The following is a 20,929-nucleotide window of genomic DNA, read 5'->3' on the forward strand; positions in this document are numbered from 1 at the left end:
TTACTTCACCCCACCATGGTAGCTAAGGGGCCAGAACAGGAATGGAGAGTTGATTGGAATTGTCCCAGATTTATCAACATCTTGTAACTAGGCATTTCATGAACATATCCACAAAGACGTATTATGTAGCTGACCTGTTGAGCACCAGGGAGGTAAGCTGAGTGCGCCCTATGGAAGCACTGCTGTGTTTTAATGAAAGTTTGTTTTAAATCTGATTTTCAAAAAATATTATTGTGACAGAGCCTTTATAAATTTAAGATTCATAGAAACTTGCTAGGTTTCAAGGTGCTTGCTGCATTGCTACTGGAAGATAATGTCAGATAGTGTCTAGAGCATATGTCATAGTCTCTGTGTAAGGGGTCAATATTTAGTATTGAGATGAGAAATTTCTCCACTTGAGTGTCCTGAATCTTCGGAATTCTCTACCCCAAAGTGCTGCAGGTGCTTATTTGATGGCAATATTCAAGACTCAGATATTTTTGAGCCCCAAAGATAACAAGTAATATGGGAATGGGGCGGCAAAGTATATTTGATGTAGAAGGTCAGCCATGATCTTACTGAATGGCAGAGCAGGCTCAGGGCCACATGCTCAAGTCCTGCTTTTTCTTATGTTCTTATAAAGTAAAGAGGGAAAACAGCCTAGTTGCCAGGAAGGTTTTATATCTGGTATACAGCAACATAAATAACATGTTCATAAATCTAAAACACAAGGCTGACAGCTTTCAAACCTAGTCCTGAACAAATGTTCAACTAAGCTCAGATTTTTCTAAAGTGAAACATGAGATTTATGAGGTTTCTACTCAACTGTCATGGTCCATCCTCTCATCTGGTAGTGTGAATAACTAAATTACTTAGATGGTTATCACTTATGGCAACAATGAATTTCATCTTAACTCAATTGGCATCTGAGTTCTTGAGTCGGAAGTTTGTAGGTTCTAACCCCACCTAGGACATGAGCACATAATCTAGGCTGATACTGCATTGCAGTGCTAAGACAGTAACAGTATTGTCCAAACTACCCCAGGATGAGGTATGAAACTGATGTGCTATCTGCTTTTTCAACTGGGAAGGCCTCCGGGCTCATTCAAAGAGACAAAGGTCTAGCTAACGCTCTTCTCAACTAACTGTTGTGTGGAATTTGTTGTCTTCTGTATTTGCTGACTTCAAACTGCCACTGACAAAAACTGCCAAGAAAACAGCTCCGGATGAAGCATCAGCAGACAATGAGCCAAGGGCTTGCCTTCAGGCAGAGCACATGAATGAATGAGTTTGCCTACACAACCATGTAAATTGTTGTATATAAATTGCTGGGGGCATCTTGAGGATTGTTTAGAACTGATTTCAATACTTTCAGTTTATGTTTGTTGTAAGAGTTAAATGTATTTTAATTATTGTGTTCGTTTCTGCAGGTGGTTAAATTACACACCAAATTGGGGAAGCCAATTCCCTCTACAGAGCCAGTTGTAGTGAATTCAACATCAGCTACAGTGAATAAGATGGTGAGCAGTGCCACTACCACAGCCACAGTACCAGCAGCCATCCAGATGCCTCCCAAGCCAGCTGCTGCCTTTACTAACAATACAAGCAAGCCACCTACAATAACAGTGAAGAAACCTGTAACACCCAAAATAACATTTGTTGGTACGTTAAAGATTTGAAACTACCAAATCTCTGTTCTCCTGCCCTCTGTGGACTGTTTCCCCTGTGAAGATTCAGTTCATTACTCGATAGTTCAGTGTTCTGTACATAGCTCTCTTCATAGCTCAGTCTATAAAATTATACTGTGGCGCAGAGCTGTGCAAGCAGGAAATTTTCTGGTTCAATCTCCAGTTGTAGAGCTGATCTCCAAGGCAGTTAAGACTGTAGAAAGTGAAGCATTCAGCCTGGTGGCTGGCCCTCATCACCTTTTAGTGTACCTCTGTTGAAAACTACATTTATGTGGATGTCCCAGGCACTTTGGGTGTACCTAATCCGCATGGACTGCAGCGGTCGGTTCAAGAAGGCAGCATCACCTTGGGCATCGCTGGCGAGGCCAGCATTTATTGCCCACATCCCATTAATGAATAATAAAAGAATGATGATGCTCTGCTGATGCTGCCAGTCTGTCAGCTCTCACTATTTTGACTACCTTGTGCAGTTTACTGGAAGGAGCCCATACGCTAGAGTGAGTCTGACCACATGAGGGAGGCAGAGGAAAGCTATCCATCTAACGTGTTTTTAATTATTTTTCATGCTAAATTCTGTATGTAAGTACACCGTTTACATGTTTTGTGGATAGGAGTCTGTTATAAAATATTAACATTTTGCAACCAATTCAAATTTTATTAGCTAAGCACCTTGCTTATTTGAGAAAAAGAATGCAATCTTGAGTTATTGACTCAATATAATCATGTTATTAAATAAGTGGCTGCATCTTTTAACTAGAAAGTTGAAAGTCTTATTGCTGTACATGGTTTGTGTGAGAAAGTGGAAGTTGAAGCACTGTGTGTGTCTTGCTGCAGGTCAATCCAGATTGAATCTGACATTTGCTATTGTTGGGTAAGAACTTTTTAGTCCGAGCTGTTTAATTGGCCTTTGGGGAAAGAAGCTACTGATTTGGACTTGATGTTGAGCTCCATGGTCATAACAGAGTACTGTCAAATCAACTGTCCTTTACAACTTGAACTACAACATTTAAACAAATTGTTCGTAATATGTATCGTGTGGTAGGGGAACAAGGAATTCTCCTGGATTACAGTCATGTCAGTCCAAACAGGTTTTGCACTGGAGTCTCAGCCCAACTTGGAGTCTGGAGTGCAAGTAGAGTAGGAACTTTCACTCTGCTCTGGAACCAGGTTGGACCATAGCTCTGGATTTGCATTGTTTATACCAATACTACATTTGTAATACAAATACATCCTTGAGGAAGGCTTTGTGCCTATTGCAATGTTCTAGGCTTCAGTGTGTGATTCATCTGTAATTGCCAGACGAGGTGTACTGGTACGGTAATTGCATGTAGTTTGCATAATAGCAAATACGCACTGCAACCTAGCTACTGTTTGAAGAAATTCAAAAGCTTCTCTTCTGCATTCAAAGGAGGAAACAAATTACAGACGATGGGAAACAAAATGGAAGAAGTTAAAGTCCCAAATGCTAAGCCAGAGCCCCAGATGCAGGAATTCAAGCCTGAGCAGATCGCAGCACCAGTGCCAGCTTCCACTATCCCAGCGCAGCTTCAGAACGATGTCCAGCCTGTAGGCCACGATTATGTAGAAGAGGTAGCTATGTCTAAACATGTGTAAAAATAATTTATTTATTCCACTCCAGGGAAGGAAAGTATGGCATTCCTAAAGGAGAATGTTTTTTTTAAGAGCTGAAAGCTTTTAATGACTGTTACAATAATGTGTAAAGGGAAGGAGAGTTTAGGGGGAACTTTTACATAAATAACCTTTCCCTCCTCTCTTGCCTACCCAACATTTCCTTTTCTTTTAACTAACATTTTCTGAAACATGCTCCTTGTTACTAATGCAAAGTTTTATTCATGCTCCGCTGAGTTGATAACTATTCCCAGGAAAATGAGAAAACTTGGGCGGGGTATCCTCTCTTATCTACTGCGACATCGTACAGTGCATAACATAAGAACTAGGAATGGACTATACAACCCCTTGAACTTGCTCCACCAAAAAATATGGTCATGGCCGACCTGCCTCAACTCCTTTCCCGCCCACTCCCCATATTTCTTGATTCCCTGAGAGACCAATATTTTGATATCTCAGCCTTAAATATACTCAATGATGGAGCATCCACATCCCTTTGAGATAGACAATCCCAAAGATTCATAACCCACCGAATGAAGAAATTTCTCTTCGTTGCAGTCCTAAGTAATTTTATACCTTAACTATACGGTTTGAAGGAGTACAGAATCAATGGGCTTGGGGAACGGAGAGGAGGTTGACCCACTCAAATTGAATATTACCCATAGTCAATAGTAACCTGCAAATGAAGAGTCGTCTGGCTGTGGGGTTGGAAACTGCTGGAACCGTTTCTCACTTAGAGCTCGTACCTTGTAGAAGATAGAGTTAAGATCACATCGCTTTCAGGTAAATTGGGTTTAGAAGCTAGAGGATATTTGATCCAGATTAAGCAGGTGCAATTTGGTACCCATTTTAACATCATACATTCTGTCCTTTTTTTCATTTCCATTATAAATGCTTGTGCATACATTTCTAATGGAAATTGGTTATGTATGTAAGTTTGCACTGTAATTGAACCCTCCCAACATTAGTAGCACAGTAGTGATTGTATGACAAATGTGCATAAGCTGTTATAAATTTGGGCATACAAATTTATTGATGCCTTTGACAGTGCATGCAGATATTAGCACTATTACTAGCTGACCTGTAGTATTGTACATAGGTAATGCAATTTCTCTCTTGCCTGCCTCTTTGTGCTGTTGTTATTTATCTCATTCTTTGTCTTTCCTTTTTCATGTAGAAGATGGTGTGGCTGAACAGGGAACTGCCAGTGGCACCAGGCTTCATTTGGTGATGGGAGTTGCAGAGAAAATGTGGCCCTTGGCTGTTCCCTTTTTACCCCACTCTCTCCATTACTTGTGTTCTCCATTGTGCCATTGTGTTTCACTTATCCTTCTATGTACCTTCACTAGCTGCTGTTCTTCCCATCCTCTCATTCCCTTTACCCTTTCCCCTCTTCTTGTTTTGTCACTCACCTTTTAACCCTCCATTCACCCCCCACTAGCTTCCCCCAATGGTATGGCCAGAAACCATCCTGTCCTCAACTCATTTCCCTTCTCCCTTGGCTCCCTACCTCTTTCTCCCAGAGGATTTGTTTGCTTTCAACTTTAAAAAAAAATCAAATTACGATTATCAAAGAAACGCTGTTCCTTACAGGTGCTGTCTATTAGAGTTCTCAAATATAGTTAATGCTTTCTACCATCACAATGCAGGTGGGGTCCTTATTTGGCTTCAAAATTGAATATTTTTGCAAATTAAATTAATGGAAAAATTTCTGAAACAGGTGTGTAATCAGAAGACTTCATTCCCTTTTAAAATAAGACGCAGTGAAACTTGTCCCCTCACCTTTAAAAAATATTTTGAGCAGACTTCTAGAAGCTGAAGAAGAAAGCATTCCTTTTTATAGCTAATTGAACAATAATCGTGCCTCATTGTGCCGATTGTACAATCCCAATTCAATTTGCAGCATTTTTTTTGTTATTCATTGGATGTGGGCGACGTTGGTTAGGCCAGCATTTATTGCCCATCCCTAATTGCCCTTGTTCAGAGGACATTTAAGAGTCAACCATATTGCTGTGGACCTGGAGTCACATGTAGGCCAGACAAGGTAAGGACGACAGATTTCCTTCCCTAAAGGACATTAGTGAACCAGATGAGTTTTTAACAGCAGTTGACAATGATTTCATGGTCATCATTAGGCTTCTAATTCCAGATTTTTATTGAATTCAAATTCCACCATCTGCCGTGGCAGGATTTGAACCCAGGTCCCCAGAGCATTACCCTGGGTCTCTGGATTACTAGTCCAGCGACGATAGCACTATGCCGTTGCCTCCACTAGAGCATTGTATCTCGAGAAAAAAAAAACTATCAGCGTCAAGCCTAGGTTTTTGACAGAGGCTGTGGCCTTTGAATGTAAACTTCAATTAAGGCATTAAAAGACAACTCAGTATTTAAATTTGATTATATTCTGAAATAATTTTTTGATATTTTATAAAACATTTTGATTAAAATCTTAATCTGGATATTAGAAATTATAGTAGCGGGAGGAAAGGGTAAATTTTAAAAGATATTAAGAAACCATATTGAGAATTTCAGGAATACAGAGACCTGATTGTGTAATTAGTGTTAGGTGTATATTGGTGTTTCCATTCAATAAATGTGAATATGGGAATTTATAATAGTTGGGAAATTGACTGACAGAGTGGGTAAAATGTGGCAACCAATCATGTAGGGAGTTCAGAAACTATTTTGGCTTGGTTACTTTGCTGTTGCATTTTTGTGACATCTTTCTCAGGTTTTGGTGGGACACGTTTGTGTTTTTGCCTGCCCTACCCAAGCTAATCTGCCCACTTGTTCATGCAGTTTCTATTGTATTTCATTTAGGTCCGGAATGATGAAGGAAAAGTGATCAGATTTCACTGTAAGCTTTGTGAATGTAGCTTCAATGATCCTAATGCAAAGGACATGCATTTAAAAGGTCGTAGGCATAGGCTACAGTACAAGGTAAGGTCGCCTTCAGTGTTTTATGTTTAACTTCAGGACAGTGTGTTTCTTCTTGTGTTGGGATCATCCTGTATAGGGTATTAGTGATTGCTCCACTGTTCCATTTAAGCATAATTGTACATAGGTCTAATTTAGTTTATGTACCGCTTTATTAGGATGTTTGAATTACAAATAAACCTCTCTTGTATTTTCATTGACAAGTATGTAGGTTGAGTACAGTGGTTGGGAATGTGTTGGTTCTGCTGGTTTGTTTGAAGAGGCTAGTTAAGTAAAGCCAAGTTGATGGATATCTAATAAATCAGAGAGACTTGTTTTGATATGGAGGAAACTTCAGTGATTTGCAACCCATGTGGGGTGGGGATACTGCTCTTTGAGGGCACAGACTATGGTGGTGCATTCTCTAAGATAAAAGCAAAATATTGCAGATGCTGGAAATCTGAAACAAAAACAGAAAATGCTGGAAAAACTCAGCAGGTCTGGCAGCATCTGTGGAGAGAGAAACAGAGTTAACGTTTCAAGTCGTATGACCCTTCTTCAGAGCATTCTGAGAGTGGCATTATTTGCTTTGTTGCCATAGCTCCTGAGTATCCCTCAATCTCTCACACTGCAAGTTGTTTATATCTTGAGTGACATGACTGGGTTTATTTGTTTTTAAAATAACTCATTTTTCCATTTTGGTGAATTCATGGATCCATATTATTGGTCTGTAGCAGTTTTCCAGCACAGAGGATCAAATTTCCAAATATTTAGGTGCCTGTAATGTTTTATTTGACTCAGCAAAATCTGGTAGAACAATCACTTGTTTAAGTTGGTAGTAGTTTTTCTGATAGATATATAAGTGGCTCACAATTTTTGTTTCTGATCCCATTTTGGGCAGATACTTGTGTATTCTGAAGTTGTTCAGGTTGTCTTCCCCTGTTCTCTCTATGACTGGCTCACATGTCCTGCAAACAGATGTGAGATGAGTAATTTGTTAACATGGTCATTGCAATGTGCATGTGCAAAGCGTCACGTTGTTGTGAACGGGCGTGATAAGGTGCCAGCACAGGATCGATCTGGAACATGCAAAAAAAGAAGCTGTCCACAAACATTCTCCCTCATCAAATTTTGCAGATCCTTTGGATGCAGCTTGCTGCAGCTTTCAGTAGCTACTCAGCTGTGTGTAAAGGCCATGGTGCTATTTTGTGTTGAAACCCAAACACAGACTATTATTCTGGTTTAGCAGGTTTAATGATTCAGGAGTAAAGGAACTGGATCCAAGTATTGGTCTCAAATCTGTTTCCTCTGCCACTTGATCATTTTTAATATCAGCAATGGCACATGGATTAAAAACAGCAAATCTGGCACTGCTGTGATTGAAACACCTAATCTATTCAATAATACTCCTATAGCTGCAAGTTTAATGACTACTGAGTTGGCTGTATATTAAAGAATTTTTGGGCAAATACTTAATGGTACTTGAGGATTAAGTACAAAGAGTTCTAATTAAGTGCCAGCGATTTTTTTTTTTCTCTCTCTCTCTCTCTCTCTCTCTCTCTCTCTCTCTCTCTCTCTCTCTCTCTCTCTCTCATCAGACTAATCCAAGTTATAAGGCCATGGAGCATGCTGGAAAACCCATATCTACTTCATCCATCGGTGCCTGAGGTCTATTGTTCAGATTTTTAAGTCCTTTGCTTCAATCTAAACATTTGCTAGGTTTTGGTAGACGATGACTCATGAACCGCTCTGACCTTCCTGATTGTTCAGTATCTTTTCTAAAAAGATGGTCTGCTGTAACAGACCATTCTTTTCCTGATAGCTCATGAAAGTACTTAATTACCAAGTCCAAAACCCATGACTTCTACCTCCTTGAAGGACGAGGGCAATAGGCACTTGGGAACACTACCACCTCGCAAGTTTCCCGACAAGTCACACACCACCCATATTTTGAGGTATATCACCATTCATCACTATTGTTGGTTCAAAATCCTGGCACTCCCTCTGTAACAGTGCTGTGGGAGTACCTTCATTACATAGGCTGCAGCAGCTCAAGGAAGCAGCTTGCCACCACTTTCTTTAGAGCAATTAGGGATGGTCAGTAAATGCTGACCTTGTCCTGTGAATGAATAAATAAATTAGTTAATAAATTAATAAATCTGTCACACATTTACCTTCAATTATGTCTTTAGTTAGGCTTGTACAATGTACAACCTTTGCATTTGTATTTTCACTCATAAATCAAGTACAAAAATAAAATTGAACAGCTGGAAACACAAAGCAGGTCAATCAATGTTTGAAAGAGAGTTACTCTTTCGGGTTAATTGTTTGGGTGGATTCATATCAGTTGCGGCTGGAGCATTAACCTAGATCTTTCCCTTTCAGATACTGACCTGTTGTGTGCCTCTGGCATTTTCTGTTGGAGTTTTGGGATTTTATAGTTTTTCTCTTTCAAGCAAGGGGAAAACTAGTTGGAATAAATACTGGCTCAGGATGGGTTTGGATTAAGTTTGGTTAAGAGATCCTTAAAATCAATAGACTTCTGAACTTCAAGTGTGTGTGCTTAACTTTTGATGTCTAAGCAATTTTTTTTAAAAGTCCTCTTTTGCTTCCATAACCTTTTGCTGAGTCCAGCAAGTGAAGTCGAACGAAAACAATTTTTTATTATTAATAGTCACTTGGTAGTGCAGAACTTGAATATTGCTGAAAAAAAGACATGCTGTAAAAACTCCTTGTCTTGCACTCATCAGGATAGATTAACAAGAATATCAAATCTCATAGGGAATAACATTGTTCCCTTTGAGATTTGGTATTCTCGCAAATCTGTCCCGATGAATGCAAGAGGAGAAGCTTTAACAGCTTTTTTTTCAGCAATATTCAAGTTTTTATTATGTTGCAATAATGCTTATTCTCGCTTTCTATTTAAAGAAAAAAGTGAATCCAGATCTTCAGGTTGAAATAAAACCAAGTATCCGAGCCAGGAAAATCCACGAGGAGAAGATGAGAAAACAAATGCAGAAGGAGGAGTACTGGAGAAGGAGAGAAGAGGAGGAGCGCTGGCGAATGGAAATGAGGTTAAAATGGCTTTTACGATGGAAACTGATCCACAAATGAAATTATTCCAAAAGAGGTCCTATCTCTTTTGGCGGGTTCTTGTCAGCCATGTCCCTTGCATGGCTGCTATAATTCAGTGAATCAAAAATCTAGTAATCCTTAGAGGAATTTTTTTTTAAATTAAGCAAAAATATTGAAAGTCCTTGTATAGGGGTTACTGATAAAGATGGCGTGTGGGGCTGCTAAAGCAGGGAAAGTCCTTAAACCCTTGGTGGCACTAGTCAGAACTGGCACTTTATCTACATGTCTCGCCAGGTGCTGAATATTGCGACCTTGCTTTCAAATCAGAAAAAAATGATCTTGTGCTTTGTACAATTCAAAGTACTCTCGGGCTGTCAAAGGGCTGCTTCCACATTTGAGTCTGCTAACACTTGTATTGCTGAAATTGGCACAGGCTGTCATCCCTCTGCACATTCATGCAACTTTGTTTTCTAAATGATTGCAGGAACCTGCAGCAAAAGGCTTGTACTGAGAAAAATTGGGTTTTGTAACAGTCCTTTGTCATGATTGGTAGAAATAACTAAATCCCCATTTTTTTTTAGAAAAGAGTAGTTCCCAGGCTCTTCAACCAGCTGCACAGAAATTAGATTAACTGCTCGCTCATCTCTCAGCTGTTTGTGGAACATAGTGTGTAAAATGGCTGCCACGTTCACCTACCTAAGTGACCGCACTTCAAAGTAGTTCATTGTATGTGAAATACTTTGGGATTTTTGAGAGATTCAGAAAGAGTTTCCAGTGTGTTTCCAATGCTTTCTGTTCCACATTTGCAGGCGGTATGAACAGGAGATGTATTGGAGGAGAGTGGAGGAAGAACACATTTATTGGGAAGAGCAGCGTCGCAGATTAGCACCAGACTGGCACCCGCCACCGCTCATGGGAAGACTGGGCATGCCACAAGCACCTGCACCCATGGTATGTTTTAAACCAGTGGCATTTCATGCTTGTTCAAAAAAGAGCTCCTTAATGGGTCAAAATTGAGTATGTTGCGCCTTACAAACTTCTTAAATGCAAATTGCCTTCTATCACCAAAGTAACACATTAGAGATATCAAAAGTTACCTCTATTGCTTTTAAACACTCAATTCAGTAAATATAAAGTCATGTCACAGAGCAGAATTAAGTTTTACATCAGAGCTATTTAAATATTGTCTAAACCATTGCTAAAATGTTGTCCTTTTTCTCATTTCACCACCCCCAACTTTTCACAGTGTGAACAGAAAAAAGCTTCGAATTTACTTTGGAAACGCTCTTGAATATATCTGGAAACCTCTCCTAAATCAGTAGTAGGATAATGAATGCTTCAGTTTGCACATAGTGCTTAAATGGCAGAACTTGACTCCTGCAAAAATAATAGCCTTCTAAGGTTATATTTGTTGTGCTTTCTCCCTTCATGTTCTGAAGCGAATGATTCCTGCTGCATATGAAGAACATAACTGGCCTGGGTTCCTGCTCTAGTGATCCTTCGTGGAAAATATTTGTGGCTGTTGGTTGAGGAACAGTGTTTGCATTAAGCTGCACAGGTGTACAGCCGTGCAGCAGCCTGGAAGTGCCCCAAATTTGGTCACATACAAAGACTAGATTTTTAAAGGGTACATTGAGGGCCAGATTCAGGTTTGGCTGTAATTACCCCCTCCCCTCAGTTGAAGAGATTCCTAGCACTTGCTATCAAGGCTTCATGTAAAGTGGATACTGGGGTAAGAGAGTGACTGGCCCCCATGCTGTTCTATTCCAGAAGGGAATATATATACCTTTTGAGAAGGGAGGTGAGGAAAAATTGGATTTGTAGGTGTAATGAGGGGAGGAGAATGCTTCAGGAGGGTGGAGAAGCAATTGGAACGGTATTTTAGTTAAGCCAAAGTGCAGCAATGTGCATGGATACTGGAGAATATTATATGGCATTAGCCAACATTGGCTTCTAAAAGCTCCATCTAACATTTTTCCCAAGTGTAAAGAGAAAATGTATTTAATATTGTTTGCTGTAGTAATATCTCCTCGTGCTGAGAGAAATCCTCTCTTCTTTTGGAGCAGAGACCTGAAGTTCCTGTTTGTTTCCCAGGTTCATTGTCTCGCCGCTTCCAAAGCGGGTAAGGGGCTCATCATTCATATTTGATTCTAAAATGACAACAGAAGTTGCTACAGCCTGCTTTGCAGCAGTGTATTAAATGTTCACACCAATTCCTTTTGTTACAGGAGGTGCTGAGATGTGGCCTATGGATGGCTGTATACTAATGATTGTATTAAATGTTTCAGCCTCCTCGTCGCCCCGATTCCTCAGACGACCGCTACATCATGACAAAACATGCTAGCATTTATCCCACAGAAGAAGAATTGCAGGCCGTGCAGAGGATAGTCTCTCAAACAGAGCGGGCTCTCAAACTGGTGTCGGATGTTATTTCTGACCAAGAAGGTCTTAAAAAAGATGGAGACAATAAGGAGAAGGGGTAAGAAACCCACGGCTGTGAACCTAATAAACCAGGACAGTAACACCTTGTGATTTTGCCATAAACTTGATTTATAGTTTTTTTAATGCTGGTTTTTACTTTGGTAGAATTTTATTTTATAGAAGGAACTTGCATTTATACAATGCTTAAATTGAGTGTTTTAGATCTGAATTGCAGTAATTAGTATGTAAGCAAGTCTGATATCCGTTTTGCATATCGCAGAGTTCCACCGACAGCAATGAAATTAATAACCAGCTAATCTGTTTTGTTGAAAAGAAAAGAGTGAAAGACTTGCATATATAGCGCCTTTCACAGCCTCTGGCCACCCTAAAACGCTTTACAGCCAATGAAGTACTTTTGAAGTGTAGTCACTGTTGTAATATATGAAACATGGCAGATAGCTTGAATGCACCAAGCCTCCACAGACAGCAATGTGATGTTGACCAAATAATGTTTTTGTGATGTTTGATGGCCACCTGTTGGCCAGGACTCCGGGACGAACTCCCTGCTCCTCTTCGAAATAGTGCCATGGGATAATTTACATCTACCTGAGTGAACCACAGCGCCTCAGTTTAATATTTCATCTGAAAGACGACACCTCTCTCAATGCAACATTCTGTTTATTCTAAACTGAAGCATCGGCCTGGATCCTTGTGCTTAAGTCTCTGGAGTGTGATTTGTACCCACAAGCTTCTGACTCAGGCAAGAGTGCTATCAATGGAGCTGGATAATAGTGGAGGGAAGAATTTTGCAAGGAGAGCTTTCCTGTCCCTTTTCCAGTAGTGCCATGAAACCTTTATCCACCTGAATGGGCGGTTAGGCCCTCCATTTAATATCTTATTGACAATGCAGCACTCTCTCTGTAGTACACCAGATTATGGGATTTAAATCCACAGCCTCCTGACTCAGACAGTATGTTGTGTTTGAGTCAAGCTATCAACTTAAGCAGCTTAATTCACCACAGTATGATTTACCATTAGGGATTTAAATGCAGCAACACAGAACAATTTTCTTGCCTCATCTCCTAAAATGTGTTCTCCTGTTGAAATACTGGTTCATGAGGTACCATGCACTCTCCAGTACCACGTCCAAGTGTTGTTTTTTCACACTTGGAGCCTGGGCCTTCTGTTACAGAATTGTACAGTACATGAGGCAATTGGGCTCTTTATTTCTGTGCTGGCTCTTTGAAGTGCTGTCCTATTTAGTCCCACACTCCAGCTTCCCTGTAAACCTACAAATTAGTCCTCTTCAAGTACTTGCCATGTTCCCTTTTCAAAGTTCCTGATTCCACCATCCTTTCATATAGTGTGTTCCACATCTTGACCATCTGGAAAATCTACCATCATTTCTTTTTTTGCCAATTATTTTTAATCTCGTCACCTCTGGCTACTTATCCCCACTTGTCTGAGGAAGCAGTTTCTCCATACTTTATCAAAACATGATACAGTATATACCTTTATTAGGTCGCCATTTATTGTTCTGCTCAGAGCAGAACAATTTCAGCTTCTCCAATCTATCTGTGTAACTGCTATCTCCCCCATCCTGGCAATGTGAGTATATGGTCAAGACAGACAGACAGGCATTCTAGTTGACACGTCTCCATGTTTCTGGGGATTCACTATGTAAGGAGCTGGAACTTTGATTTTCTTTCTCTCCTCCTCCACCCCCCTCCTTGCAAACCCAATGGGTGCTGAGGCTAATCATCATGTGCCCCTACTACACATTCCCCTCAGATCAGCAAACTACATGCAAACCAGCAGTTAAACCTGGGACTTTACTAGTACCACACAAAGCATTATGCTCCAGTACCTCACTCAAATGGCCATTAGAGTTGTTGTGTAGACCAACTTGATTTGAACTCCTTGTATATAAAGTTCAGCTAGACGATGAGACAAATATTTCACAGCCTCTTCAACCGTGTTCTAATTCAGTCTTTTCATTTTGTTGTACACAAGTCAGTTGCAGTAAGTTAGCCTTAAAAAAACAGGCTTGACTGACTTTATGGCCTGACTGTAATGCCTAGGGTGTAGTACTTGACTGTTATAATCTGCAGTTTATCAATGCACACCATAAATGCTGACTTGTTTTCCAGGACTAACTGTTCTTTCACTATGGCCTTAGTTCACAATGAGTAGCTTACTGCAGTTAAGCACAGGGGCAGGTTACGTCACAGCTACTACTTGTCCTACCATTCACCAGATATACTGCCTACAGGGTTTGTAATGTGTCTACTAATTTGTTGTGTATAGTTAAGTCTGGGGTTTGCTTTGGTGTATACAAAGGTATGCTTACTGCACGGTTGAAAAAACCTGAAGCTAGTCATTGGGATCAGTTGAGTTTTTCTACTTGTAGTTCAAGAGTATTAATGTCTTTAGAAAATAATGTTTAATACGATTATAATAGGCGTTTCATGGGCTCTAATACTTAGGCTGGTTTTAATTTTCTTGGGAGCCATAATGACTGGCTTCAAGGTTGTTGTCACAGGCCTGCCATGGATCATCTCTGCCCATATTAGTTAAATTTTTGAAACAAGCCTTACTACTGTTATTGGGCAGTTGGAACTAGTTCAATCACTGGATATAAAACCCATCATTGGAAGCAATGATACTGTTTTTAAATATTTATGCCATTAAATATGCTACTGGTCTCCTGTTACCCTTGTAATTGTTTCTGCCCTTATTGTCCCTTTTGCGTAACTCTGGATTTTTATCAACCTGTGGAACTTTCGGTAAACCCATGCCCTGAATAGGAATTTATTTTGTTGCTAAGTATCACTTTGTTCTTTCTTTCCCTAGGGGAGCTTCTTCCCCTGGGGGATCTTCTTTTCTTCTGGGACATATATAAAACACACTGAGGAGCAGAATGATGTGTCAAGTAGGGTAGTTTGCTTATTTTAGGAGATTAACCACTAAATAGCTGGGTGATTTTTCTTCCTGGTTTATCTTTGTTCTAAGCAACAGTCTCTAAATAGGCAGGTTTAAAATTACTTCAAACTTGAGCCCCAGATAGAGCAGCAAGCCTAGGTCACACAGCTATGGTGAGGTCGGTGATTGCAGTGGCCTGATCACCCACTGATCTGTTCGTAGATCAAGAAATTGCTTGCTGGTTTTGCTGCATGTCTCTAAGGTTGGAGTTTTTCTCTGAATTTGACCCATGGATTGGGATTTGCAATGCCTTTCTCTGGTGTGGCCATCTGATATATGGAGCAGTGTTTGTAACCCTGTTTGTGGCCTTCATTTCTCTTTTTTTCTTTTCTCCCACCCAACCACAAATAGTTGGGTAGAGATGTGCCAGGATTTGCTGTATATCTTGGTACCTGCCTGGTATTTGAATGGGAGCTGATTGTCAGAAATCTTGCTGTGCACTCATGAATGTTTTTTGGGAGAGAGGCAGGGGATTTTACAGATACACTCAAATTAATTTTTGAAAACCTTTTTGGAGTGTAGTAGTTGGCCAGTTATTACTGATGCCTTTGGATTGTAGTAGATGGCTAGGAGGTTGGTTTAAGTTCCATTCACACTTGAGCACATAATGCAAGCTGCCACTTCATTATAGATGGTGTGTCAGAGGTGCTGTCTTGCTAATGAAGCATCAATCTGAGGCCACATCTACACGTACAAGTAGATTGCATGGTGCCATTTTAAAGAAGTGCAGTAAGCTGCCCGTAACTAACATTGCCCCCTTAATCAGTGCCATCGAAGGGCTATTTAACTGATCATTTTCTGGTTTGAGGTTCTTTCATTATGTAAAATGGTTGCCCAGTGTACTTTTTGGAGAGCAGTCACTTAACTAATTTATTTGGATGTGAAGTGTTGGGCATTCTGAGAATGTGACATGGTGCTATATACAATGCAAATTGTCTTTTTTTCTATTATTACTGTTCTGTTATCAATTGGCTACCTTTGTGGCTTCAGACTTACAGTATTTGTGTAATGCAAATGTTCTTCTTTAAGATGTTGGTAGCTTTTCTGGAAAATATTTTTACTTTGCACTGCTGCTCAAGCCTCCAGTTAAATAAGTGTATTTTATGTTTCTGCACTTCATGCCTTATCCTTCTTTACCCTGCCATCTACTGGCAATAAGGAAGCAATGCAAAAATGAGTATTACTGGCACTATTGTCAATTTGACATAACTTGCCAGATTCTGTAATGTCAATTTAAAATTATTTGGGTGTATTACATTTTGAACTGAATTTAAAACTGGTTTCTACTTCCGTATTTAAAAAAGACTTTTTATTAATGTCAGATTACTTGGTGTTTAAATACCTTTTAACTGATGTTTAAATGATTTCCTGCCATGTTTTCACAGAAAAGGTGACCTTGGAGCACGTGTGCTGAAAGGGGTCATGCGTGTTGGTGTGTTGGCAAAAGGATTGCTTCTGCGTGGCGATAGGAATGTTAACCTTATCCTGCTCTCTGCCCACAAGCCCACAAAAACCCTTCTGGAAAAGATTGCAGCTAACCTGCCCAAACAACTCCTGGTAACCATCTTCTAACTTCATGCATACTGAACTTTCATTGTATTGGGCTCTACATAGTAATATTCTGTGTCCTAATAGATATTGGGGAAATTTGATACTTTCAGAGATCTGTGCAAAACATGAAGGTAATTTTGTTAAGTGACTTATTCAGTTTAAGGAAACCATTTCATTTTATTCTTAGAGATGTGAAAACACTTTCTACTGCAGTTCTAACTATTTTTAAACTGATTTAAAATCCATTGTGAGTTAATCTGTAAACTGTGCAACCTAGTGATTGCAACCAAATGACCTGAAAGGAAGATTATTTTCTTGCTGCTCGTTTAGATATGATTGCACAGGCACTCTTTCATACCTAAGCCAAGAATGCAGATTGTTTGACTCAATGAATTATCACTGCAAAGCCTAATTCTGTATGCGCCCAACGTCCACTAATGTATTTTCTGTAGAATAATGATAAGGGTTGGGCGCACTAGTTGGTTTTGTCCCCTCCCTAGCCCTAGAGCCCTGAGACCAGTTATAGTTACTTCCCTCTCTCCGCTACCCAACCCTCCCCCAAGCCGGATAGTAGCTGAAATCAGCGAAATAATTGGTCCTGGCTCAGCTCAGGATTATTTATCCATTGTTACTGGTTTTGTATTGTTTGCATTGCACAACAAAAGAAAACCCGTGAAAGATTTTCATATAATTGGCTATTTTATGGTCTTTAGCTGCAGATATTTCCACATAAATAGTTTGAATTTTATTTCACAGACTGTAACGGAAGAGTCATATGAATTGAAAACCTGCCCCAGTGAATCTTGCATCTTCCTTTCTACGTGTAAAGAGCCCAAGATGCAGGTCAAAATTTCACTGACGTCCCCTGTCATGCGAGACGATGTTGCGAAGGATAAAGGTGAGATTCATACAGCAATTTTAAATAGCTTTGCAAGAAAAACCTACGGGTCACAGGCATTTACCTGAATCACTGGGCTGGAATGGAGTTTGGCCTCAAATTCAAAATGGCATGGAGAGAATACAAGTGTAAACACAACCTACTTCTAATGCAAGTAGCACAAACCTCTTTTTTCCATTGTTTTTGTGCTTGGCATTTAAATTTCTCCCCTAGTGCCCTCAGATCTGCTCAGCTCACAGTTTCTCAGTTTGTAACTGTAGAAAACTTGTTAACCTTGTGATGCTTGTTCAGTATTTCAGGTCTCATTTGCACATCATTACTATTAACTAACTGCTGTACTTTGGGACTATCCCCTCTTTATTTTTAAGATGCAACCTCTGCCCCAGTGCAAGATCCATCAGATGTATTGAACAAGCAAAAATGCCTTGAGGGTCTGGCTGCCCTTCGTCATGCCAAGTGGTTCCAGGTAAAAACATGCTGTACAGCAGTTTATTTTTCAGTATTTGTTAGCCACAGGCAGGGCCCACTGATTTATGGTGACTGTCAAGTTCCATTTTTGTAGGGGATCCTGAGATTTCTACAGGTTTTGGAATAGCTTTGCATTATTTGGTCAGACTTCAGTTAGAGCTACAAGTTTAATTGAGTAACTCAGTCAAATTTGTTTCTTTTATATAAAGGCAAAAGGGCAAGGGCAAATGTTGGAAATATAGAGAAGGTGTCTCAGCATTTGGAAAGAAAGAAAGAAGTTAACTCCAATTCCACTAATGAAGGTTCCATACCCAAACCTTTAAATTGTCTTTTTATCTTTACAGCTGCTGATGACCTTGGGTTTTTCTACATTTTTGTTTCCATTTTATTATATTGAACTCCAATTTTAGCTGCGTTTTAGGAATCAAATTGTAATGTTAGGCAATTAATCAGTGGCCTTGGCTACTCTCATCGTTCTTTTATTTAGGAACCTTCAGAATCAAGGGAATTGCCATTCTGTTGATCTTCTGCAACTTGTGCATGGGTGGCTTGGATAGTCTATCGATGAAACTTTTATGGATGTTTTTCTTAATTTTCAGAAGTTTATACATGTACATCTTGTTTCTGTGGTATTTTCAGGACCACAGTGCTGCAGTGAGTGCAGTGTATACTGGAAAAGTGGGTGAGTCTGAGGCTGGCATCTGCAAGACTGGTCTTGTAATGCAAGAAGCCTTGGACATGGTTATAAATGCCTGTCTAAACTGTTAATGGAGTTAACAACAGAGTAGGCACTGTAAATAGGAGATGTGTGTATATATAACAGAAAAAATTGGTAATTTATATGTGGAATTAACTTGCTTTTCAATAGCCCTTTGAGTTGTCCTGGGAAATGCAATAATGTGCTTCTCATCCAATAAATCCATTTCTGAAGAATGGTTACTATTGATAATGTGGATGAAAGTGTAGCTATATTCACATATAGAAACAACTACACTTTCACCCAATGCATTTTCAATCTACAAGACTGCAATACCCAATGCATTTTCAATCTACAAGACTACAATAGCAGGGCCAGTGATTTGTCATGGGTTATATCCTGGTGCTTCAGTTTTAATTTGCGGTATGCTTTTAAAATGCTAGAGTGTCCTTGTACAGATAGAGCAGTGGTATCCAACAATATGGGCTCTCTCTCTCGGGCGCAATATTGCTTTGCTTTCGCGCATGGGCCACTTAGTTTCTGGCCAGTTCTGTGTTTCATGAGCATATCTTGTATTTCCTTTTGGTAACTCTGCCTGGAATCTTTGGAATGTTCAGTTTTCCATAGATACATGCCCTCTATCCAAGGGATATCTGTCTAATGTTAGCAGCTGTAAAGGCTGTAAAATACTACCTTTAGTCAAAACAGCTTCACAGCCAGCTGTAGTGTCTGAATTACCTTTTAAAATATATCAAGCCTCTTATGGGTTGAGAAAAATATTTCATGTCACCTTCAAGTTAACTCTGCATTATGGATTTGACATTGCTGAGTAATTATCATTTTCTTTCCAAATTTGAAGGCTAGGGCTAATGGCTTGCAATCCTGTGTAATCATCATACGAATTCTGCGTGACCTGTGCCAGCGAGTACCAACTTGGGGAGCTTTGCCAGACTGGGTGAGTAGGCACACCTGAATTGGCAAATACCATGTGCCAAATCTTTCGCATTGTTGTCATAAATCGTCTTCTCCACACCTCACCCGTCATTTTTTTTTCTCCCAGAGACTGCTGCTGAGGTGTGATTCTACAAAATATATGCAGCTGTCTGATACTTAAGTTAAAATTGAGACTAGAAACCAGAACTTCAGATAGCTGTTCATGAGAACCAATATGGCTAAATTGAATCCTCTCCTTATTGAATGGTCCTGTAGGAGTCACTGGATAATGATCAAGAGTGGAAACCCTGACTGATGGATGTTCTGGTCAAATTAAGCCTTTGAGCATTGAATCTAGTATTTTGTCAATTTCACTTGATGAATCTTCACTTTCTGGGAGAAGGTTTATTGCTGCTGCTTCTGTCCAAAAAACTGAGTGCACTTCCACTCTTTCTTTAAATTACCTGGCACCTGTGCTCAAAATTATAGGCCTACGAGATCATAAGAAATAGGAGCAGGAATAGGCCATTCAATAAGATCATGGCTGATTGTATTGTGGCCTTATCTCCACTTTCCTGCCTGTCCCCCATAACCCTCGATTCCCTTGTAGATCAAAAATCTGTCTAACTCGGCCTTGAATATATTCAATGACCCACCATCCACTGCTCTCTGTGGAAGGGAATTGCAAAGACTCTCAACCCTCAGGGAGAAGAAACTCCTCCTCATCACGGCCTTAAATGGGAGACCCCTTATTTTGAAACTCTGCCACCTAGTTCTAGATCCCTCAGAAGGGGGAACATCCTCCTGGCATCTACCCTATCAATCCCCTTCAGAATCTTATGTTTAAAAATCATCACTCATTCTTCTAAACTCCAATCAGTATAAGTCCAACCTTTCCTCCTAAGACAACCGTTTCATACCAGGAATCAGCCTTCTCTGAATTGCTTCTAATGCAAGTATATCCCTCAAGTAAGGAGATCAAAGCTGTGCACAATACTCGAGATGCAGTTTCACCAATGCCCTTTTACAGTTGTAGCATGACCTCCCTACTTTTATACTCCATCTCCCTCCCCCTTGCAATAAAGGTCAACGTTTTATGTGCCTTCCTAATTAATTGCTGTATCTGCATGCTAGCTTTTTGTGAATCATGTACGAGGAACCCTCTGCACAGCAGCATTCTGCAGTCTCTCTCCATTTAAATAACATTCTGCTTTTCTATTCCTCCTGCTAAAGTGGACACCCTCACATTTTCCCACATTAAACTCCCACCAGCCAATTTTTTTGCCCACTCACTTAACCTATTAATATCCCCTTACAGATTCTTTATATCCTCCTCACAACTTGCTTTCTTACTTATCTTTGTATCATCAGCAAATTTGACTGCAGTACAGTTGTTCCCTTCATCCAGGTCATTAATATAGGTCATAAATAGTTGACCCCCCCCCAGCAGTGATTCCTCTGGCACTCCACTAGTTGGTTTGCCAAACTTAAAATGACCCTTGTGCTGCAATGGCTGAATTGCTACATCCTGATATTTTCCAGGACTTTCAAGACAGCAGTGAAAGTATGGTTTCCTTTAATATTTCAAAGACTCAGTTTCTTCATGCCTCAAGCCTAAGCAGTAGCTGCCAACTTTTACCTTTGTCCACCCTTTCATCAATTACCTGTTGATATTTTCTTTGACTGCAAGGA

At 39.9% G+C, this 20,929-nt stretch overlaps 1 protein-coding gene across 8 annotated transcripts in view; it reads left to right on the forward strand.

Moving 5' to 3' along the window:
- The window catches only part of LOC144688790 (zinc finger RNA-binding protein-like), a 65,499-nt gene that overhangs the window by 36,940 nt on the left and 7,630 nt on the right, over positions 1-20,929 (forward strand). For all 8 annotated transcript variants that reach the window (XM_078555723.1, XM_078555724.1, XM_078555726.1 and 5 more), the window contains 10 exons: positions 1,410-1,641; positions 3,076-3,257; positions 6,117-6,236; positions 9,141-9,286; positions 10,097-10,238; positions 11,576-11,766; positions 16,076-16,247; positions 16,998-17,139; positions 17,508-17,605; positions 19,164-19,259. In XM_078555723.1, coding sequence (XP_078411849.1) covers positions 1,410-1,641; positions 3,076-3,257; positions 6,117-6,236; positions 9,141-9,286; positions 10,097-10,238; positions 11,576-11,766; positions 16,076-16,247; positions 16,998-17,139; positions 17,508-17,605; positions 19,164-19,259 — 1,521 coding nt within the window. The remainder of the gene's footprint in view (positions 1-1,409; positions 1,642-3,075; positions 3,258-6,116; positions 6,237-9,140; positions 9,287-10,096; positions 10,239-11,575; positions 11,767-16,075; positions 16,248-16,997; positions 17,140-17,507; positions 17,606-19,163; positions 19,260-20,929) is intronic.

Source organism: Cetorhinus maximus, chromosome 13, assembly GCF_964194155.1.
Source record: "Cetorhinus maximus chromosome 13, sCetMax3.hap1.1, whole genome shotgun sequence".
Taxonomy (NCBI): Eukaryota; Metazoa; Chordata; class Chondrichthyes; order Lamniformes; family Cetorhinidae; genus Cetorhinus; species Cetorhinus maximus.